The sequence below is a fragment of the Pagrus major genome, chromosome 8, assembly GCF_040436345.1.
Source record: "Pagrus major chromosome 8, Pma_NU_1.0".
NCBI lineage: Eukaryota > Metazoa > Chordata > Actinopteri > Spariformes > Sparidae > Pagrus > Pagrus major.
The window spans coordinates 32,283,050-32,306,374 of NC_133222.1; the positions used below are offsets into that span (position 1 = coordinate 32,283,050).

Here is a 23,325-nt window from a genome sequence, read left to right on the forward strand (position 1 = left end):
TTGGTTCCTACCTGAGTAACAATCAGGCAGGATTATAGTAGTTTAGTCTAACTTCATTAATACTTTAAACATTAGTATCTGACGTTTCTTTGGTTGTGATCGACTTGTTATTTCAAGAACTAACGTCTGTGTAGATACATTTATATAATTTATTTATATATGTATTTTTTACAATCAGATCATCAATCTTGTCTGCGAGACCAAAGGAGATTTGAGACGTAAATAAAAAGCACTCAGAAATACACAAAAAAAACAAAAACAAAAAAATAAACAAAACACATGTACATACATTTATTACAAATATCACAATCCAGGAAACAACAATTCTCCAATCAATCACATCTTTGGGAACTCTGGGGCAAAATTCCTTATATAGATGTTTTAAATACAACTCACAACTTATTCCTGAACTTCATCTCCAACCGCGGAGACAACCATATCATTTCTCTCACCTGCATGTATAAGGTGCATGAGGAAATACAAGATAGCGAACAGTGAACAGACCAGTCTTTCGTCACACTGAGAGAGGCATGTTATCTTTTAGAAATCATTCCAGTATAGTTCAAATGATTTTACAGACCCTGTTCATGCAATTTGGTGGAGTAGCAACTCTTTCATTAACAATTTGACCAAAATAAATTCTTAATTATAGCTGTGATAAGTTAAAATGTCATTGATTTTTCTTTTTAAATTGTACAAACAGAATTTTTTTTGAACCAGAATTTCTTTCACATGTTCATTTCAACACTTGTTACTAATACAAATGTCAGTCAGTCAACCCAGAGATGTTTCAAGTAAAGGACGGACAGAAAGATAGACAGAAAACATACGGTTCTTATAAAGACAGAAGAAAGATGAAAAAAATGGCAAAATGAAAATAGTGAGATGTGCCATGTTATATAAAGCACAGAGAGGGAAACCACATTTTACTCAGTCTGAGCCCATCAACTGGAAGATACACTTCCAACCTGACAAACTTGTTTGACAAGATCAAGATCAATTCTGTATACAAGAAGTCCAACTAAGAGTCCTGTGATTTGTAGCAAGTGAAACACAAATACACTTGTTTCTGTGCTGAAGCCCACACTCTTGGTGATGTTAGTGTGCTGTGGGTAGTTTCTTTGCTAATGTATGTCAAGTATTCCAATGCCAAATCAGACTCCAAATGACAGCATCTTAAGAATTCAGTCAACTGATAACAGGAAAAATGATTCACTGAAACATTTCACATTTGTTTTCAAACAATTTACTTATTGGCTAATACAACACTGTCAAATCAACAAAACCAGTTGTACCTCAGCCAAGTCTCTACATCGGTGGTCTCCATTTATAAAACAAAAATTAAATCACATCTTGTGGATTGAAAAAAAGTCGTCTTGATACAGACGCATGTGTTTGTAACCACAAACAAAAATTAAGACATATTTACTTACAATGCCCCTCAATTGAGCATGACTCTTGGTGGAGCTGCATTACAAGTTGTTGCCAAATTGTTAGCACCAATCAAGCAATCCCAGATTAATTCAGTAGGTGGTGCTGTTGGAAATTCAATTGTACACAACCACCTAACTGGCTCTTCAAACATATGCACTTATTATTGGAGAAAAACAAACAAACATGTGATTTAATTTACTGAACTTTCTGTAAATTCTAATCCCTGTATCTTTATTTGTTGTGGCTGTTACATACATGACCAAGACTCATGAAATATCAACATCTGAGCAAAGACAATAAAGCACAAAAAGCAGCAGGGTCAGCCGTGCTGAAAATCAATTAGTCCTAATACAGATTCAAGTATTTCGGCTTTTTTTACTGGTCGTAAACCAAGAAATATATCACTAATGTTCTCTGTAGTATAAAATCTGATTTTATTTTTTAAATTTGCTTTTGTAAACTGAATCAGAAAACTGAACCCTAGGATTAATTCTACAAGCTGCCCAAAGGACAGGTGTTGGTACAACCTTGAGAAAAGAGAATGAAAATGCTACCTCGAGAACACCATCATTTGCATTTCTATGCCCAAAAACAAGAAAATGAGATAGATCTCAAATTTATCTGTACCTTGGGTTTAATACTGTTTCTTTTCTGCTATTCAACCCTTTCAGATCTGCAGACATGTGCATGACAGTGATGGGATTAAATAGTAGTAGCCTCTGGGCTGAAAGCGCAGTGGGATCCTCGTATCATAGAAAGGATGTCTGATAACTCTACGCAGGGGCTTGCAGATGAGAAGTTGGGGCTGTCTGGACAAAATGTTTCTGCTCCTCACTTCTGCTGTTTTTGTCTGAAAAACACACTGATGGTAGAAAGTTGACGATCCTTGGCCCAGCTTCTGCAGTGAGTTGTCAGAAGGATACAAAAGAGGAGATGTAGTGAAATGAGGGAAAGATCCTGGGGATCCAGATGTGATTGAAATCCCCCTCCTCTCATCTCCTTTCGTTCTTGTCTCCACCTCACCATCGTCGCCTCCTCTTACCAGAAGTCCCAGTTCTGGTATCTTCACAATGCTGTGGCACCGTCCTCGCAGCGCTGTTGGCCGAGAGGGGATTAGAGGAGGAGGAGGGGGAGGCTGTAGGGCTTGTGTGTCTCTCCTTATTGGATGAGGGGCAGGAAGTGTGTCAGGAGACATGTGCAATGAGTCTGACGCGGGTCTGGATGTCCTGGCGGCACAGCGGGCACGTCTCTAACTGTAAGGCACACTCCATACACATACCACTGGAAGAAGATGGGGGGAAAAACATGAAGGAAGATTTTATTTTTCATTCACAGAAAATGCTTGACAGAAGAAAATCAGTTTAAGTATCAGTCTGACATGATTTACTAGAATAAGCTCAAATATCTTTGACCAATAGTCTGAATAGTTTGGGATTTTAAAGCATTGTCTGTCCAGACGCACACATACCCATGTCCACAGGGCCGCAGCTCCGTGTCAGCCATGACGTCACAACACAGCGTGCAGCAGTTGTCTCGGATGCTAACCTGCTTTAGTAAGGCCAGACGCCGGTGTCTAGAAAACATACAAAAGCAGATAAATGTTTCTATTGACAGACTTGTATTTGAATATTTTTCTCCTGTGTAAAGTGGTGACAACTTCGCACTGTAGATCGTTATGATGTAGATACAATAGTAGCTTATATTGTACGTAATAATCTTAGGTCATGAGACCAATTTTAAAATGAATAATTAAATAAAGTTTATTCAAGGGCTATAGACCCTTCAAACTTAGCTGCAATAAGTAAGATTAATAGGGGGATTTCATTTTGGTGTTCCACCTCTAGAGTGCTGTGGATGCAGGGTCACAGCCATGGTTTATTTGAAAACCTTAAATTAAATAGAGCCAAGTGTTTACCACAAAACAGGTCTATTGTATAGTAGAACATTAGATAGTAAAGGCGATAAAAGACATATTGCACTGTTCATATCACTACATCTAGTTGGTGTTAATACAGTTATTTAACTAGTTATTACATTAAAAAAGAAGCCTAAAGAGCTGCTTCCATGCTGCCAACAAATTAATGAGTGATGAAAATGCTCCATGTATACCCCTAAAGACAAGTCATTTTTGTATCATGCCAAACCAACGTGCTGGACGCTGAGTGAAAACAAATGATTCACTAGTCGGAGGATGGTTGGGTAAGACAACAGATTACACACTCCTTTTCTCCTTTGTCAGAGTGCAGACCAGCTTCATGTCTCACCTGGGTAGAATGATCTTTTCACTGGGCAGCAGTGACGCAAAGTCGTTGAAGGTGCTGAACTTGACAGACGGTGGGTGACGAAAAGGCTTGGCCCCAAAGTTAAACTCACACTGCTGGTAGGACATAAAGCTGGCTGCCGCAAAGAAACCAGACCTGACAGACACAGAGGTGAAGGAAAGAAAGGGGTTCATTTGAGACAAGAAAGAAGAGGGAAATGCAAAGTTAAGAAGGGAGGAAAGAGGGAAAAAGGGAAGGACAGAAAGAGAGAGAACAGAAGTGGAGGGAGTATAACCATTGACACTAGAGAAGGGTGATTGTGTGTGTGGACTTACGTGGCCGAGGAGAAGACCTGTTTCTCTGGCGGCAGCTGATGTCCATTCAGATAGAAGATCATCTGCTTCTTGCTGAGGTCCAACAGGAAGCCAATAGCATCTCCTAAACAGGACATACATGCAACAGAATAAAGTCTTGGCCTGCTATTGTTACTATTATCCGTCCATGTGGGAGGTAAACCAGAGCCTAAATGTTGGCAGTGACAGCAGCGTGTGGGTTCTAAAAATCAAAAAATACTCCAGAGACATTAAAAACAATAAAGCAGTTTCTAAACAAATGAGTCAGACATTTAAAGGGAGGTGGTCCCTCTAATCTACTGTCCTAACTGACAACAATTATAATATTTCTTTCAAGTATGTGTTTCTGTGTGTGTAGAGCATACCCTCCTTCCAGCAGGGGTGAGAATGAGGTTTACTGCGAGCGTTGTACCAGATGAGCTGCCTGCAGCCATCATACGCACATGAGTATTCATCGTCTCCTATCCCATAACCCTCCTGGAACACACGTACACATAAAATGCCAAACTGTACTACTGCAGACCAACAGAATGTGGAAAAGCTGAATAGTAAAGACACTGAGGATGAGTACATGGTTTAGGAACTTGCTGTCCTTGGTGGCCCATCCAATTTGCATCACTCCTGATGTAATGACTGTCACCTCGTAGTACCAAACGCCCGAATCCACGCAGAATGTACAACGGACGCTCTCAAAGGATGAGGCATCACATCGTGCCTGAGGAGGGGAGCAAAAAGATTCAGAAACTTTTAGATCTTTTACAGACAATTTATATAAGGCCAATCAGAGAATTAATGAGAAGGCATGCTTTTCCTAAATTAATCTGCTACATCCATGAATTCTGCCAAATGCGGTTATTCTCACAGTTTGCACACACAGACTAACCTCTAGTCCAGTGGGGGAGATCTTGAGGTACTCGCTGACATCGTTGCTGTTGAGCATGGCGTTGATATTGGCGAGGTTGACCTTCTCGTAGGTGAACTGACGACCCTCCTTTAGGACTGGACAACAGAGGAAATATGATGGTTTTCTTCTGTTACTAATGCAGACAAACGCCTCACTAAAGACACTGTTGTGTCTCTGTTAAAAGTGTCTGAGGCTACTCACACAGATTGTCAAGGCTCCACTGTGAGCAGAATCCGACCTGCCTCTTAAGATAGTCAGGCTGCTCTGCCCACGACTCAAGGACAGCAAGTCGATTGCTGATACACGACTCAGACACTGTCAGTTTGTTCTCACCTAAGGGCAAGAAGATGTGTGTTAAAACAGGCAAACAAATCCCAAAAGATATCTCTGCCAAAGAAACAGTGAAAGTTAATTCAAAATATGTTGCTGAAAGGCTGCGTAGGAGAGGCAACGTTATGAGCAAGTTTAAAAGCCAGTTCAAAAATGCTACTGCCAATACTCCTGTTTGCTTATTCGTCTGATAAGGTAACTTTCAATCTTATTTTGTTATTCTTTTTTGAAGGAGGTCACTAGTTTTCACCAGTCTCGTCTTGAATCTTTAACATGAATGGGCCTTTAAATACAGTGAGTGAACCTACTGGTCTGGGAGAACTTCTCCAAAGCAATGAGAGCAAACAGCATGACAGTAGGGTGGGCCTCAGAGCTCTGGAGAGGTAGTAGAGAGGAGATAGAAAAGAAATCAGGTTGTTGCGCTCTTTCAATTTTTTTAATGCAAACATACAAAAACAACGCACATGGTCTTGCAAAATCATTCCTTCTATTGTTAATTCACAGTGGACATGCTTCCATGGACAGATGTTAGAGGAAACAAAGGTGGTTCAGAGTTTTGTACCAGACAGCCATGTTGTAGTTTCACTACAACTTCGCTTGGCCGACCACCTGGAAGGCAACCATCACTTTTTTTTCTACAAAAAGGGTGTTCCTAACTCACTCTTTCTTTTCAAAGTCCTCCTCAACACTTGTATCTACTTCACATTAAAGCACATTGGCAAAGGCAACACAAAGTTATCAGACTTTTTGAACGTTTTTTGTTCTTTTTTGTTTGGTCGATATGAAACACTTCAGTTGCAGTACTGACTTCCTTATAGCTCTGACAAAGCTCATCAAAGAGAGTTAAAAGACTGTTCTTATCTGATGAATTAAGTAACCTGAGAAGAAGTGGTGAAAACAGAGACTTCTGCTTCTACAGTTTCTGTTGCTCTCTATATGCTGGACATCAAATGAAGCACGTAGCTGTTGGACATCCATCATCTTCATTTGAAGCATACTGATGTCTAAACTTTTCATTTACACAGACTCTGCATCTCCTCTTTTCTACCATCACTGCTACTGCCAATAACCACTGGTGGGGTACCTAAAGCTGCCACGTTACTAGTCATGTAACCACAATACATCTGCAAATGTTTAGACTTTCATATTTACGTATGTGAGGTATGTAAAACGCTGTCTTGTTCAAACAGTGTGTGTGTGTGTTTGCTCACTAGACTCTCTAGAAGGTACTCAAGGGTTCCAGGGCTTAACAATCCAATACTGGCTGGACCTAAAAAGAGAAAAAGAAAGAGACAACAAATTAGAGAGCTGAAAATGAACTACACTGTTTTTCTATCGAACCAAAAGAGTGAATGTAGAAAATTATTAATCTTAAATGGAAATAAAAACTCTACATTATGTCCTAAGATGCTGTGTTATTAGGCATTGTACTGAAATGACAAGAACAAAAGACTTACAAATAAACTTTCTTCACCTTCTTCCTTGCTCTTGGCTTTCACTTGCCTTGTCAGAGGAGCTGCCTCTTGATTCCAAGGATATTACTGATTTACTGAGCAAATTTAGTATAATCTGACAATTCAATAGGCCACCGAACCAAAGTAGTAAAAAAAGTAAAATTACCACCAAACAATTTACCCCTTTAAGATGGAGTTAAATTACGTATAAGTTAATGTGAAGCCCTTGCAAGTCGACAACCACATAGACTTTGTGTTCCTTGTAATCACTTGCTCGCAATAAGTTTAAATGTCTACAAGTTCATTGCAAGCAACAAACATGTCATTGGCAGCAGTGAAGAGCAAGACTATTGACTCGAGGATTAAAATGTGTAAATGTGGACTGTACCAGCCAGTTTCTCTGCCAGGCATCCTAGGACAGCTGTGGTATTTCTGTGTTTAGCAGGGATCAGAGCATCCTGTCGTGCTACAGCCGAACTCAGACTCAACATGTCTGAGAGTTTCTGGAGAGCATCCTGGAGAGAGGAGATTAAAGAGGAGAGGAGAGCAATTACTCTGATGATCTCACATACACGCAGGGTTACAGCGATGTACCGGTTTCAAGGTACACAGTGGTATGAAACCTGACGGTTATCATAACATGTACATTTGCTTATATCAGTAATGAATTCTACCTTATTAATTATTAAAAGCATATATACTGTACATATTTCACATTTCTATCAAGAGGAAGAAGAAGTAGAAGAAGGTTATCGTACCATGACAATTTCATACTATTACAATTTAACATAAACACAGAGTTTCTACCAAACAAGCCAAAATTTTAAAAGAGGCTGGAGAAATGTAACATTACACTTTCAGTCACAATGTTTCCAAATCCATATATGACTGATGGAAGATGCTGCAAAAACTTCTAGATATATAGTTCGAGTATACAGCCAAGTGTAGGCAAATTACACACACACGCACGCACACACACGACCGCCCGCGCACGCTTGCCATCTCTAGCGGGGAAAAGACAGAGGTGATTCTATGGACAAAGAGCCAGACAAAGCACACCATATCAAATAAATTAAATTTGCTTCATTAGCAGGGACACAGTGTCACTAATGCACCAGAAATCAGGATCAGTCAATATCATCCAGCAGCTGAGCTGCACTATCTGCAGGTCAAGTCCAGCCTATACCACTTATATGCTAGATGAGCAGCAGCAGTAAATCAGACGTGCAGATGTAAACATGTCGAAGTTGCCATCTACAGGCATCGAAAGTATAACCTTCTGCATTTATGAAACTTGCACGACCTGTACAGCAGGCAAAGAATTACAAGTGCAGTTTAGTCCTTTTTTTCATAGTCTGCTTTACGGTATAAAAGTATAAAGGTTTTTGGTATAAGCCTGCCATGGGGCGCCTATTTCAGCCGTCATTTTCCTTCATTCCGTTACCTGTGTATTACTGTTTTTAAAATCCCCATCACTATGAAAAAGGACAACAACTACAGAGTTAGCAACCTCCATGCTGAAAATGTCAAGTTAATCTAACACTAATCTGGTTGCCAATGGCATGAACCTAAACAAGCAAGCCACCAGACACTATTTTGCAGAGGCATTGTCACAGAATCCTGGGTTTAGTGCCGTCCAACATGATTGTGATTGGTTAAAAGAAATACAAATAACTCAGAGCGTTTTTCCCCTATACCAGAATGAGAACTGGTGCAGCCAGACCTGCCTCCACTACTGACAGAGCGCCGTAAAAATAGGTCTGGCATGCGAGACTATCCTTTTTGTAGAATCTGTTTGTTTGTATGTGTGTGGGTGTTTGAAGCTTTACGTTTTCGATTTTAAACCTGCAATATATGTTTGGTTAGGTGGAGCATCTTTCTGTTGTGTACTGGAAAGAGTACAGAATTCATACTGTTCAGAGTGTCATAGTGTGTCCCTTGTCCTCAGGTTACTTTAGACAGGAAGCAGGGGGTCCTTACCAGATTGTATTTGTTGAAAGGGAAAGAAAGAGGCAGGGTGGGAGAGAGGGGGTGGAAAGCATAGGCCAAAAGAAAACAATAAAGGAAAGTAGTCATGAAAGCTGACTTAGTTCTGTCTCTGAAAAACAAGTTGTTTATATCTAAGAAAATATTTAATATCAACTGGGGGTTAGTTTACCACAATGAGGATTTATGAGCAGTAATCAAAGTGTTTACAAAAGTTAGATATCATAAATGTAAAAACTAAAATAATATACAGACTCAACAACCTGCAACCTATAACCACTTTGCCTGCAGGTGATGACATTAACATGTTTACATCTGCAGGATCAAACTGTGGTTGCTGTTACTTTCCATTCCCATCAGTCCACATGTGTAATAGTGGTTCAACAATGACTGCTCCTGAGGAGAACAAGCACCCTGCTTCATGCGAACAAGTGAGTTTGTGATAACGTTATGAGCCAGTTCTTTCCTGAGTGAAAAGTCAGGTTATTTTTATGTCTCACACACACACACACACAGACAAACACAAGCCACTAACCTTGGTGGGCAGGGGACACTCATCCAAGAGAAGGGTGATCACTGCAGGGCCAAGCGGATCGTCCAATGGGATCACTCGAATCAGAGACTGGACAACCTCTAGCCAACCATCATCTGAGGGAGAAGAGAGGAAAAGACTGATTTGAGACTCAGCACATTTATGACTATTCACTTGTTCTACTACATACACAGAAGATGCCGGACTGCATTATAAATGAAAAATGCCTTACTTACCTGCTGTCTTAATTATAAGTAAGGCATCCTTGAGTGCATTTCAAAATATAACTTCCTACGCTCTGAACTATGAGAAAACACTTTAAGCAGATGGAAAGATTTTTTTTTCCTACTGATTCAGTGAAAAATACAGCTATGTGCCAAGAACTTGCTTCAGACTGGATAATTCTTTTGATAAAACCCTGTGTGTTGCTTATGTTCTTTCATTAAAATACATTTCTTCATGCAAAAGACAAGAATTGCCAACAAAACCAGATGAAAGATAAGCTAACTGCTCTGAAATCACTTTGTGAGACAGGCACCAGGTTTATGAGCATCATAAATACTGAGACAACATTTCCTGTCCATTAGATGACTCAGAAAGAACCATCTCTCTGAGACTATCACTTATGAAAGCACCAGCCAACTGGCTGCTGAATAATGTAACATCATAACACATGTCAAACAGAGAGTGACTGGCTGTCTGACTGACTTGCAGCTTGGCTGCCTTCAGGGTTCAGTATCTGCAAGCGAATACCCAGCTTGGCTGTTGTCAAACCACACAACACCACGCCATGTGAGCATCAAACACCATATGTGCATGACACAAGGCCCAAACACAAGAATTCAAAGGCTACACAGACACACAAACACAGCATGAGAGCGGCATTCACCATATGCAAAACAAAGTGCAAACACACACAAAAAACATCTACTGAAGCTTAAAATGTGCAAAACCACAAATAAGTCAGACCTGTTAGTTACTGTCAAACTAAGACAAACAGAAACTCTATTACATTTTATCCACTTACTGCACAAACTAGCAAAAACACACATCTGGAACATACAAATTAAACACAATATGTGAATCCTTCTTGGACATAGTTCACATGATCAGTTTAGAAATGTAAGGAGCAGCCAGCAAATGATGTCTGCATTGTATCTCGTGATTATGGCCCTTCCCCTGGTGATGTAAATGTCCCCTTGGGCTGGACCACTGAGTGTGTTGGAGAAATGCTGAGGCAGCAATATTCCTGCAGGATTGGTAAGCAGCAGACAGGTGGTGTTTCCAGCCCTCACCTGTGAAGGTTTCTCCGGTTTGACATAAATAGCCTCTTTTACACCTCATTTAAACCAACTTCTTTGGATTTAGGATTTAAATATGTTGGCCGTCAATATCATGTTTCTAATTAACAACAGAACACAACACAACATAAACCAAATATGCTTACTGCGAGACATGCTTTTGAACACTATTTAAACAATATTAAAATAATTGTTCACATTGTGGGCAGAGTAGTTTGCATGAGGTGTCAAAGAATCAATGATGTCAAACTGGAAAAAAACTGTCACTAAACAGAGGAAGAGGACTGCCACTGTCTGCTGCTTACAAAGCTACTGTAATATCACTGCCTCAGCAGTTCTCACAAACAACCCACTAGCTCGACCCGAGGGGGATGGGACACTGGCAGCATATTCAGAAGAGACCTGTTTAAATTCCTGGGACTCCTCACCAGTCAGAAGAAAGGATAAATCTTGACTCCACATCTGAAGAGTTTTGCACATGACTAAAAGCTTACAAAGACATGGTTTTGTTAGTTGAGACATTAACTGCCTTATCAAATGATCCGTTCTGAGAGGAGCTAATGTTTCTACCTTTTCCTCAGCTTGTAACCTCTGATGCTTTCATTTTAAACGCATGAAAAGTGCTCTTGTGTCAAATTACTTCACATTGCTTCGTGTATTCGGTCCCACCATTTGATCTGCTACACAGTGTGAATGATTGTTTTAATGTGTGTTCTCATTTTGTCCTTACCCGTCTCTGCCATCTCGTGCAAAGTGATCATGGAGTAAGGGGGCTCTTGGTCACTGAAAAACAGAACAGAGTTTGCACAGAATGTGATAATAGTATGGTTTATGAGTATTTTTCACATTTTTTTCACAAACTCTGCTCCATAATTTGTGATACGTGTTCATTAATGAGAGCATGCTTTACACAAATGGAGGTGGTGCATCAAAGTAAGAGCATTCAACCAGCAAATACATCTCAAGTGTTTGTGACCCTGTGGTCACTGCATCAACAAATATCAACAAATGACTCATGCCTTTGTGTGTTTCTGTGAACACAGTAATGGCCTCAGACAGTAATGCTGCCCCATGGAAACGTTAAGGCAAGCGTATAATTGTGATGGACTTGGTTCAGTGGGTGTTGTTTTTGACAATGCTGACATTACTGCTGCTTGTCACGGCTCATCCCAAGCTGAAGAGTGCTTTCATTTTGACAGTCAACTCCAGGCAGCTTGATCCTCCGATTTCCTAACATAAATAAGTCGTACTGTAACTGAACTTATTTTAATTTATAAGTCAAACTATGAACAAATTCTTGGATGTTGGACATAGGGTTGCATACATGTTCAAAAGACAAATTAATCAATCAATCATTCCATAATGATAAATTAATTCCAACTAGAGCTTATCAAGATATCTGGTAGGTTGCTGTATTTTTCCATATCGCAATACAGATAGCAGAAAACCAAAATTATTTAACGTCAGTTTTTCCAATATTGCACAGACCTAGTGCACAATACTTATCTTCTTCTCATACTTCTTGTCTCCCTTTCAAATAATACAATCCAATTATTAGCAAGACAATGATATTTTAATACTTCCACAAGACAGAATACGCAGTACTCTGAAGCTTAAACACACTAATTAGCAAAATTCAAAGTTTCAAAGCTGTAGTTTGTAACTTTTCCTTGGTTCACACTGAAGTTGGAGCCCTAGACTTGAGGTGTTAGCACTTAGCATGATTTGTGTTTAAACACTTCTCCTCTTCCCCAATGAAATTCAGCTACAGATTTCCAGTGTTTGCAGCACACCTCTGCTAGCATGCTTGTGTCTTCACTGAAGACCACTGAATGAATTACTTGTCTCTTTTATGCATAAAGCTGGTATGGATGAATCTCTTTGCAGGATGGACTTTTACATTTACTGCATGAACTCAAGAAATGCAATTCCACACCATGTGTAGAAAGAAGAGATACTGCTGGGTTGCTGCTATTAGGACAAGACCAATAACCAGACCTGCCTGTAACTCATGTGGACCTTTGTCAACATTCATACTTGGGAATGAGTTATCTCCTGAACAGTGCCACACTCAAGTCATTGTGCCCACATTTTGTTCTCCTTGCAAACTTAACTCGTGCTGAGCAAAACCCCAAAGGGCCAAGCGGAGCGACTGTTCTCTGAAGAGTGATAACTGAGTGGAAGATGAGGATAAGGAAGAAAGTGCTTCAGCATCTACGCAGGTTATTAAAATCTTGCTACATCATTGCAGCAAGTCATCATTAAACCAAGAGTGGAAACTGACTAATGCCTCTTTTAAGAGTTTGAAGGCACCGGTAAATGACCAAATAACCGCGGCAGCTACTTTAACCACCTCATACCATTCAAGTCACCTCTGTGGAGAATAAGTGAGATTTTTTGGCCTGCTGACAGTATATCACCAGTATCCAGAGCTCTATATTGCACTTCTTGAAAAATAATTTAATAATAAAATTAAGTCCTCTTATAAAAACAATGCTGCTGTGTTTAAGGCAGGTAAATTTGTGGGAAACTGTTTTGTTATTCATGAACTTTCTGCAGTTTTGCATTTTAATATCAGCTTTTATTTACGGTGAGACATCCTGGTTTCCTGGAATAGAACAATAAAATCTGAGTTATACTTTTTGAACCTCAAGAAAACATACTACTCTAGGTCAGACTAGACAGATTATGTTAGGTAAAGACGGAAAAAGTCTGAAGCCGTTTCAACTCGTTGCTGATGATGTGAAATAAAAATGTCAAAGCGTGAGAAAGTGATCGATGTTGAACGCTGATGTTTCTTTTGATGAACTGCAAGGGTTGGCGGCATTGGCACTGTCAACCAAACAGGTGTGACCAAGCCCACACAATCAACCTTAAGGCACAGTATGGAGAGCGTCTCTATTAACATTCATTACAGTCTTTCTACCACAGATCTGTGAAACTGGTTTATGAACAGTTAACAAATATTCAATAAATGTTTTTATAACGCTATAATGTTATTGTAAGCAGCTATAAGACATTTTTAAGTGCTTATTAAAGAACCATGTGTGTCAACAATTAAAAGTCTCGCCTTTGAAGAAACATTTTATACTATTACAACTGTATTGTTACCTATTATTGTTACTGGGATTTCTGCATAACATATTCTACCGTGCTGTTTGTTCCAAAAACATAAAAAGACATAGAACTTCTAATCTCAAAGGCGTGACTTTACTTTGTACCCACTACTGCTTCAAACATCCTTGTCAAAGTTTGCAGGCCGTGTTCGAGTGTTTGTGACAACAGAACAACCTTGTGTGATGCTTCCGCTAAAGACATCAACCTCTCCTTTTTTATTATTCAGCTCTGACTGAGCTCAAGTTTCATGAGCACTTAGTGAGGACTAGTGATCCTGGCATTTCACCACAACTGCTACAGATGACAAAACGGCAACCTTCATGTAAATATACAGTATATCTCAATGTATGCAAATGGACTATGGGATCAACAAGGTCCAAATAAGCCATGGCAGCACATCTAGTAAATATGCTAGTGCACCTTGATTACTTTTCTGGTGCTCTGCAGCAACAACTAATCACCACTTCTTTGAGTACAAAAACCATAAAAGAGAATAGTATTTTAGAGTTAAAACTTCTTTAACTAAAGATGAGGATGGTTACGTGTCTGATGCTTACATATCCTCATGACACAGGTTCAAGTTCAAGTTTTTTAGCTGGCTGAAACATTGTCAGAACTTACAACAAACATTACTAAAAGTATATTAATTTTAAATGTTTACAGTCCACTCTGACCCTTTTTCCTCAAACCATCTTTATCTTGTTTATTATCTTACTCTTACACTTACTTGTCTACAAGTGTCCTGATGACAGCCAACGTGTCCAGCACCAGGCCATCCACATTCTGCTTCTTCCGTCTTGGTTCATGAGGCCCTCGCCCTCGGCGCGGTGGTCTGACCGGGTCCCTGGGCCGACTGCTCCGAGCCTCTCCAGCATCAACACCTGCGGCTGTAGCGTGATCCACCCGTCTAGCTTGTCCTCGGGTTGCCCTTGTCGACCCATGGTGATGGTCCTCCAAGTCACTGTCCTCCCGGCACACACAGCTGTTACCCATGGTTCCAGTGCCAGAGACCACAGTGGCAAGGGTCTGCCAGAATGGAGGAAGGGAGTTTGAGGTGGAAAGGAAGAGCAGAACCTGTGCAAGGCTCCTGCAGGCACAGTAAGTGATCCAGGCGGCTACTATCATATCATTTGGAGAGCTTGGTTTGGGGGGATTCTTCTCCCAGTGGGCTGGGTGGGATCAGCGTAAATGATCATACTGTTGCCAAGCAGAGATATGGGATTTGTTTTGGGAGTAATAATATACGACTGGTTAAAGAGAACAGATGGGGTCAGATGAAGCAAGGAGAAATGCTCTGAACATCACAGACAGTCCCAGCCTCAGGTCCAGTTCTCATCCAAGGCTCGCATAGCTGTGGAAGCAACACAAACAGAACAGAAACAGTGACACTCTGCCCCCAAGTTGAGTCTGTCAGAGATGTGTATATAGCTGATCATATTCTGCCCAAAGCGAAGATAAACACTAGCTTCAGTGACACGCATCCGATGAGATAAGTGTCAAATCTGGACGAAATAACATAAGTTAGTGAAAACAGACAAAAGACATTCTGTAATAACCATTTAACTGTCCATCTCAAACATAGTAGCTACTACACAATATGTAGCTGTTTCAATATAGAGCTGTGTTGTTTAGTGAAGACAGTCACAGTCTGTTAAAAATGAGCTCATCGCGTATTGACTTATTGAGACAGTTAGTATTGTTGACATTTCAGGGGCTTTTCAGTTAGCTGGCTAACAAGCTAGCCACCCACTAAGCAAGCATTGCAACGTTAGCAGTTCCAAATGAAAACCAAGTCTCACAAACTCGCACTTATAATTTCGTAAGTGAGATATAATAGCTCAGTTTCTACCTAAATTCATACTTACGTGCTATTTCTTGAACAACAGCAGTATTCGAACGCAGTCGAGCCGGACCGAAGTAGTTAAAAAACAGACAGATACCTAGCTAGCAACGTTGTGTTGTAGCTAACCAGCTATATGTTAGCCCGGTTAGCAGCTCCTTTGATCCTACTGTCAAACTACACAAGTTAGCTAACGTGAGAAGGAACGAACTACGCGTGGTACTCAAACACCAGCGGAGTAATGGAGGCACATTTACGAGACCCGTCTATATTCCGCAACACACCTTTGTTGAAGGCGAACAGCACATACATATGACGGTACGCAAACACATTTTAACGACGCTACACCGCTAGCCGCTTGCTAAGTTCCGTAGCGTTGGCAGCTAAAAAAGGTTGCCCATCAGCTGTGGCTGTGGAGGCGCGGCTGACGGAGGAGGGAGGAGGACTTCTGTGAAATACAACGTCAACATACGGTAAAAACTGTGTTTTCCTTTTTTATATATACAACATCTTACTTTCTCTCTTTCTGTTATTACCCATGATGTATTGTGAACACTATGCAAGCTGTTGGGAGATCATTGTTTTGTGTATTTCTGCACCGTGTATATATTGGTTTATGACAGAGAAAGACAGTGAGAAGCGAGAATAAAAGCAACAAGTTTCAACAATGAAATTACATCGCATGAAAAATCGATGTAAGCTGCGCAGAGCTACAATAGACTACAGTACCAACACGAACACGTCAAACAGGTGTGCTATTACACATGTTTATTTAAAATGTATTTACACAGAGAGAATACCAGCAAGCCAAAAGGCGACTACCTACCCTGAAGCCAAACTTTCCCACGGTACATGAACGCAATCAACACAAGTCACAAGATTTTCAAAACAAAAAACCTCAGTGAGTCTGTTTGTAGAAAATGATGCACAAGACAAGTATAATATTTCCATTTCAAATATTACCCGAGTGTATACGAATCATAGTCCCACTCATGTGCTAGAATAATAATGTGATAATAACTTTACAGATACTTTAGGGAAATTTTGGGGAGAACTTCAGATCAAGAGATTCAGTTTCTTATGTGAATCTGCAATGTGCCACACCAATGATGGTAGGAAAAAAAAATGCTTTCAGAATCAGTTTATTTTTCATCCAACAGTTAACATTTATCATTTATATATGTCTTTTGTCCTTTAGGTGAAGGAATAAGGCCAATACAACGGAGAGGGACTGAAGGTAGCTGCTCGACTCCATCCATACAGCAGGGTCCTGGGCCAGTTTGATGTCTCAGGATTTGGCCATCTGAACTCCTAGTCACATATGTGAAGATATATAAGTAACATTATTACTTAAAAGACATTTTTGGATAAACTTAAGCATCCATAGTATCCAGTGTAACAAATGCGACTGACTGGAGCAAAATAAAATCTCGTTCATTCTGTCCTTACAGTTATATGTTCGGTTTAGAAAGTGGCTGATGTCCAAACAAAAAATATCTTTAAGCTTAAGCAATGAATTGCGTCAAATTACTTATTACTGTAATAAAAGGTCTTAGCTCATTATCAGAGAGGAATGTTGTGCATTCATTGAAAAGGTATTCTTTTCTATTTACACCATTTTACTTCGAGTGGTCTATACTAAACTTAGACTTGACAAGAATTAAATGTCATAGAACCAGTGGTCTTACATTAAGTCAACAGGTATTTAGACAGTATGCTGTAAATTGGGACAGTCATACACCCTGCTCCGATCTAGGGCTGTATTGAAGGTGTTGTCGCAATACATCCCACTCTTGCGGAGGTCTTCAGAGAATCTTTGTGATTTAGGGTGGAAGGTACATGGTGAGCTTTCAATGGTTGGAGGGAGACGACCGTAGGCGCTGGAAGTGGTCCTGTACAATAGATTCTGGGGCTTTGACCCCTGCGGTAGTCGTACATTTTTAACTTCTGGAGTCATCGTGCAGGAGAAAACTGGGTTTCCAGGATTGGCACATGTTTTCCCATTTTCTACTGGCTGTTCCTGAGAGGCTGACATCATTGCAGTGCCTATAAAAAGAAACTGAAATCAGAATTCACAAACATCGGTTTTAGTACAAGATTACACAGAATCACATTTTGGTAGCTGTCCACAGTAAACTGAATGATGCAGAGGTTCTCTCTCATTTTGTTAACCCCATTACCACCTTTGACGTTAAAAACAAAGCTAAGATTTACAAGCACATTTGCTTCTCAGCTATGTCAGGGAAACAAGGGTACAGTTTCCAATTGAAACTCAATTTAAAGTTTAAGTTGGGATATTTTCTCTCTGTAGATACTACGTGAGTGAAATTGTGGCAAGCTACGCTAGTTAAGCTATTTAAGCTAATTCTCGGCTGGATAACCTGCTAAAGAAACACCATGAAGCGGCGTTAGATCTCCAAATGTCCCACTGACTGAAAACTATTTTAATTCTTCCAAAATTGTTATCCACTCATTATAATTACCTTCTCGTGGAGTAAAACCAACACAACAGTTGATGAAGTCTTTATCTGGCTCTGTTGGCAAGAGGACGACTGGTTGCCATGGAAACCACGAAACAAGAGGTATGTCGGGTTACATTCATCCTCAATACTGGGAACAGTACTTTAAGCAAATAGTCGTAACAGAGGTCAACTTGCTAGCCTTCTCTTCAATTTTCGACCGCGTCGCACAGCCTTTATCAGCGAACAGTTTATTCAGTCGTTTAACAAGTTTTTTATAATGCACTTCTTTGCCCAGCACGTGAAGGCATCATTGGTTACATCATCGCCAAGCGTCAGTTGTTACGTACAATTGTCGCGTCCACTTTGCCTAAACGACTACAAACTAAACACTGAAACCAATTCCATACTTACACCTTATTATTCACAAACGTTGGCAAACCGTGTGTCGTTGTTACTTTCGTATTGTTTAGTAGGCTGGCTGATATATTTATAAGTCTGTCAGTGGACTTTGGCGGACTTTCTCCACCTTCTGCCACCTTGTGTTAAGCGTTGCAGCTAGCTTGAGGCTAACCCGCAGTCCGACCAGAGGAGAAGATCTGAGCAGCTTGGCCTGGAGTCGTGCTCAGAGGATGGACAGTGAAATCCAACGAGATGGGAGAGTCCTGGACCTCACTGATGATGCCTGGAGGGAGGACAGACTGCCGTATGAAGATGTCACCATCCCTCTGGTAAATGCTGTTCAAACAGATTCATGTTAGCATTATCAGTAGCCAGCTTTTATAGATTTGTTTTACTGTGAGGTGCAGAAGACTACTGTTATTCAGCTTGTGTGTAAGGTGATTAATGGCAATGATGTTATGTGAGCTCAAAACAAACCCGATCATTTATCGCTTTGTAAATAACAGGTGCTGAGTACAGGAATCTAGATATCGTTTCTCAGAAGGTTTGACAGTTGCTGAGAAGTGAATGTAATCAGCTGTCATTTAACAGGATACAGTACAGTATTTTACACAAGCACATTCAGAAGCAGCTTTTGTCTTGATACAGTCATACTGAATGATGATCTGCCCCTTTATTCATGTCTCCTCTGTCCTCTATCAGAGTGAACTGCCTGAGGCTGAGCAGGACAACGGAGGATCCACAGAGTCTGTGAAAGAACAAGAAATGAAGTGGACGGACCTCGCTCTGCAGAGCCTGCATGAAAACACACCGAGCACCGGGAGCTGAGGGACTGATCTGGAATCTGACTGTAGGACAAAAACATACAAGGATGTGGGGCAGGATACTGGGCAGTCCTTGTACGCGTTAACAATAACACTTCTTCATCTGAATTGCAGATAGCGGCTCCAGACACATGTAATTCACCATCTTTTCACATTGTGTCTTTTGAAGGATTTGCAGTATGTTCCAGCTAAGCAGAAATTATGCAAAAATGTTTTTTGCAACGGTATTGGGTTTATATTGTAGTAGTAGTAGTAGTAGTAGTAGTATATAAAAATTAAATATCAGCTTTGTTGTATAACATGTTCCTGAGACTTTTTCACTTTAATCTTGATGGCGTCAATTCTAGTCAATGCTGGGCAGTCCGCGTATGTGTTAACAAAAACACTTATTCATCTTAAACCTGTTTTTTATTTTAAATTGAATCCAAAAATTGTGGACAGTCACAAAGATTGTTTGTGAAAGACTACCTGTTAATATGTATAGTATAACATTATTTATATATATATAGTAGTTTCTGTACATTTTTAACAAGATATCGGATAAGACCCAAACACAGATGCACACAAAAAATGATTTTCACCAAAGACATGGTTAAACCTATTGAAATACCAGAAGAAATGCTCTTCCAAGTCACTGATATGCAAGAGGGCAGACTGCAGCTAAAATTGGATGCATAACTAATAATGTTTTTTAAATGGGGAACATTTTTCAGAGTAATAATCAGTTGCCAAAATCCTACTTCCATGAAGGTTAAAATTATCATTCTTTGTCAAAACTATTATGTTCATCAAACTTTGTTATCATTTTGGAGGCTGTCGTTTGTGGGGCTGTTGAGTTATATTGAAAGACTCCCTCATTTATATAATGTCCTGTACTCGATCTATATTTAGATCACTTAGACCTCAACTGAGCTCATTTGTATTCACAGCGGTGCAGCCTTTTTTTTTCCAGCTGAGTTGTAGGCAGTGCATTTAACTATTTTAAAAACACACAACTCCGTTTGGAAAAACAATCAATTGTCTTTTCATCGTCTCTAATTTCTGCTCTTAATGGATGGTTTTGCATCGAATGCAATTGTCTCGTCCATCATGATGCAGGCTGAGCGTCTCTTTAGAAACCTCCCTGAGTGGTTTAAACCAGAAATAAAATCCTGACTGTAGATCCATCATCACTGTGTTTGTTCAGCCTTTGCCGTGAGCCTGCGAATGTAGTCATGCGGCCCCTTCCCCAGCAGGGCTGAGGGGTGTCGGTAGGAGCCCCCAAGATGATCCCAGAGTGTGAAGTATTGTCCGTAGTTGTAGTTGAAGAAGAGGTGATGGTCCACATGGTGAGCAGCTCCATTGATCAGACAAATAAGAGGGCCAGGGATGCAGTAGTTTCCATCATGTATAGAAATGGTCCAGATGTTGACAAAGACCAAGAGTGAGAGGTAGACCCCCTGTAATATAAATATGCCAGATGTCATTTCACAGGTAAGTGCCATGTTAATAATGTACTTTTTGTAATTCATTGCTATTTTACACTACTTTCCAAGCAAATGTCATCAGAATTTGTCTACATACAGCTGGACCTAAAAATGATTCAAGTAAATTTGTAGCATTGGGAAACGTGCAATACTCCTCAGACCTAACTATACAATATTAAGTAAAGCATTGCAAAAAGACAGCACCTTGTGGAGGGGGAAGATGAAAGGGTAGATATGATAGGGTAAGCTCGTAAGGAAGCCGTCGAGTGGGTGGAAAGCATGGCTGGCAAATGGCGTAGGGATCTTGAATATATGGTGCTTCTTATGTAAGTGCTGAGGGGGAGAAACACCAGTGGTCTGAATACAGTGACTGTTTTTAGTGAAGAATACACCAGGCAAACAAGGTCAACAAAGCTCCTCAGTGAATGTCAGCCAGAAGTCAGCCGTATAAGTTCTGTTGCTTTAATTTCAAACAAACTACGTGACCCATCTAACAAATAGATGTGATACAAATGTGCAGTTATTGATTTCATATACTGAGCTGTAGTTCAGTTGTTAAGCCTTGACTGAACAAATATCAAAGAAGGTGGCATTTTCACAACTAACCCCACCACTGAGTGAGTCATATTCAATATTGATGTTATTTCTGTAAACCTAACCTGTGATAGTTGGATATTTTGGCCATAAGCACAACATTGACATATTATGACTATTGATGCTGATACCGATATTAGAAGGTAAAGAAACTCTGATATCGGCTAATATACAGTACATATACAGTTTAAGCAATGATCCCTCAAATGTGGTTATCAAACGCAAAGGATATGTACAAGAGGCAGGCTAATTTAGTAACTTTGAATTATTCCAAGCATATTTTTCAGCATCATAATGTGTAAAAACAAGTGTTTTCATATGAGTTCATATCAAGCAAAATGTACACCGATAGCCATATATCTGTGGCCAATATCAGCCGATAATATTGGGCTTCTTTTAGCTTTGCTTTGTTCTCCACCACCTACTAGAACTATCTGTCCCCTGTAACGGCTAAATGCTCAGTGTTTTTGACCAGCTAGCCACAAACTTTTTCTGTTCATCCAAAAGTTTTCAATGGAAACAGCTGTCAGAGGGCCGTGAAACGAAACCAAATTAGTTAAGTTGTTGGCTGTAAAACCAAAACAATGAGCTGAATTACGCTAAAATGCTCTGCAGAGCTGACGGTGGCTGCAGATTCAGGTTATGCTAAAATGCTCTGCAGAGCTGACGGTGGCTGCAGATTCAGGTGATAGCTCTCAGTTGGTTCATATTTCATTTAGAAATATTGTTTAGAGCAGCTTTAAGCTAGAAATAAAAATATGCTAAAGCTCACCTTGTAAATGCTCTTATGGTGCAACAACCGGTGTATCCAGTAGATACACATGTCAGTAAAGAGCAAGAAACTAACAATGCTCAGGAACACCCCCGGCCAGCCTGAAACAGAAACAGAGGAGGTTAATGGGTCTCATTAGGACTAATTATTTTAGAGCCTGTTTTACCAAATGAGCAGTCTTTCATTGATTTAACTTCAATTTTGAGTTGATTTAAGTGAAGATGAACCCTGGCCTGGGCTTTCAGGTCTTACCCAGAGGACATTCACTTATGTTGTCAAAAAGTTTGCTGTGACCCTTGACCTCAAAGAAGAACAGGACCACGGTGGGGAAGCTCATCCAGAAGATGGAGGAAGTTGCGAGTTGAATCTCTTTTTTTATCTGGTTCTGTTGTCAGATCAAAGACACAAAGTTAGGCTTTGGGAGAAGTTTGCTTTGGAATTATTATGATGTTTTGTTAAAGCGACTACAAGGAACTTAAATTTGTTGATTCTGGCGCCCCCCGCAGAGAAAAGTGGTATGAGCACCACCCTGTCCTACGGTAAAGAATTTGATCTGGCTAGTGAGTAAAAGAAAGAAGCAGCATATTTTTAATACTACTTTTCTTTTTTAAACACAGCTGTTTGCAGGGTAGATGGCGATGAGGTGATGTATCTATTTTTGGCTGCGTAAGATTAATAAAGGTCATATGATGATGTTGAAACAAAGTAAACTTTGTTTTAACGCAGTACTGAACCAATAGACTACAGAGCAGCTTCTCTCAGGCTGTGAGTATCCTCAATTCATCCTCAGAGCTCTTCCATAAATAAGTCTTAATTTTATGACTAATCTGACCTGAATAAGTCAGAATTTGACCCTAGAAATAGCCAATCTTCTCACTGATGGTCTCACTTGCAAATGTAGGTCATAAAGAGGAATCAGTATTAAATTGAGTTTCATAACCACTTTAAAGTTCCCTGTAATATGTTTTAATCCTGAAAACAAAGAAAATCACAGTCAGATCCCTGATCAGACAGCTTACCTTGAGAAAGAGTGGATGTTTCATGAGCTTGTGGTCAAATACATAGTAGAAGCTAAGCGCACCAAAGCCCAGGTAAATCAGCTCTGCCCCCAGGTTGGTCAACACCCACAGGCTGATTATCTGACGCAGAGCCCCGTCCTCGGGCCATGAGGCCGGGTAAACATACGGAGTGAGGATGTATTTGTCTGCATTGTTCAGCACATGATCCATGGCTCAGTCTGTGCAGAGGGTGAAATATACAGTAAGATCAGCCTTGTGCTTAACCACCATGATTCAG

General features: G+C 40.1%; 3 protein-coding genes and 1 long non-coding RNA gene across 4 annotated transcripts; 2 read left to right on the forward strand and 2 right to left on the reverse strand.

Annotated features, from left to right (window-relative positions):
* Window positions 1-276: 276 nt before the first annotated feature.
* Window positions 277-15,897, reverse strand: rspry1 (ring finger and SPRY domain containing 1). The gene is made up of 15 exons (XM_073472023.1): window positions 15,538-15,897; window positions 14,400-15,023; window positions 11,286-11,338; window positions 9,258-9,370; window positions 7,125-7,251; window positions 6,494-6,552; window positions 5,591-5,657; window positions 5,154-5,285; window positions 4,932-5,047; window positions 4,620-4,763; window positions 4,414-4,525; window positions 4,031-4,133; window positions 3,699-3,851; window positions 2,903-3,007; window positions 277-2,715 (listed from the first exon to the last, which is right to left on the reverse strand). The coding sequence occupies exons 2-15, from the start codon at window positions 14,795-14,797 to the stop codon at window positions 2,619-2,621; spliced, it is 1,779 nt and encodes a 592-aa protein (XP_073328124.1). The 5' UTR covers window positions 14,798-15,023; window positions 15,538-15,897; the 3' UTR covers window positions 277-2,618.
* A 96-nt stretch (window positions 15,898-15,993) lies between these two features.
* Window positions 15,994-17,161, forward strand: LOC141001072 (uncharacterized). Its single transcript, XR_012179578.1, has 3 exons — window positions 15,994-16,360; window positions 16,541-16,624; window positions 16,711-17,161. It is a non-coding gene; the product is annotated as an uncharacterized lncRNA (long non-coding RNA).
* A 1,080-nt stretch (window positions 17,162-18,241) lies between these two features.
* On the forward strand, window positions 18,242-20,366 carry anapc13 (anaphase promoting complex subunit 13). Its single transcript, XM_073472169.1, has 2 exons — window positions 18,242-18,702; window positions 19,076-20,366. The coding sequence occupies exons 1-2, from the start codon at window positions 18,604-18,606 to the stop codon at window positions 19,199-19,201; spliced, it is 225 nt and encodes a 74-aa protein (XP_073328270.1). The 5' UTR covers window positions 18,242-18,603; the 3' UTR covers window positions 19,202-20,366.
* Window positions 20,367-23,258, reverse strand: LOC141001180 (lathosterol oxidase-like). The gene is made up of 5 exons (XM_073472170.1): window positions 23,049-23,258; window positions 22,282-22,414; window positions 22,030-22,130; window positions 20,868-20,996; window positions 20,367-20,636 (listed from the first exon to the last, which is right to left on the reverse strand). Exons 1-5 carry the CDS (start codon window positions 23,256-23,258, stop codon window positions 20,367-20,369), a joined length of 843 nt encoding a protein of 280 aa, XP_073328271.1.
* Between the last annotated feature and the right edge of the window lie 67 nt (window positions 23,259-23,325).

What these genes read in the sequence shown, in the direction of transcription:
- rspry1 (XM_073472023.1), bottom strand. Translation starts at nt 14,797, where the DNA reads ATGATAGTAGCCGCCTGGATCACTTACTGTGCCTGCAGGAGCCTTGCA. An exon ending in GCACGAGATGGCAGAGACGG is followed by an intron (nt 9,371 to 11,285) that starts GTAAGGACAAAA and finishes CTTCTCCCTCAG; the next exon opens with ATGATGGTTGGCTAGAGGTT. An exon ending in GTGGAGCCTTGACAATCTGT is followed by an intron (nt 5,048 to 5,153) that starts GTGAGTAGCCTC and finishes TCTGTTGTCCAG; the next exon opens with TCCTAAAGGAGGGTCGTCAG.
- anapc13 (XM_073472169.1), top strand. Translation starts at nt 18,604, where the DNA reads ATGGACAGTGAAATCCAACGAGATGGGAGAGTCCTGGACCTCACTGAT. An exon ending in AAGATGTCACCATCCCTCTG is followed by an intron (nt 18,703 to 19,075) that starts GTAAATGCTGTT and finishes GTCCTCTATCAG; the next exon opens with AGTGAACTGCCTGAGGCTGA.
- LOC141001180 (XM_073472170.1), bottom strand. Translation starts at nt 23,258, where the DNA reads ATGGATCATGTGCTGAACAATGCAGACAAATACATCCTCACTCCGTAT. An exon ending in AACATCCACTCTTTCTCAAG is followed by an intron (nt 22,415 to 23,048) that starts GTAAGCTGTCTG and finishes ATCTGACAACAG; the next exon opens with AACCAGATAAAAAAAGAGAT. An exon ending in ACCATAAGAGCATTTACAAG is followed by an intron (nt 20,997 to 22,029) that starts GTGAGCTTTAGC and finishes TCTCCCCCTCAG; the next exon opens with CACTTACATAAGAAGCACCA.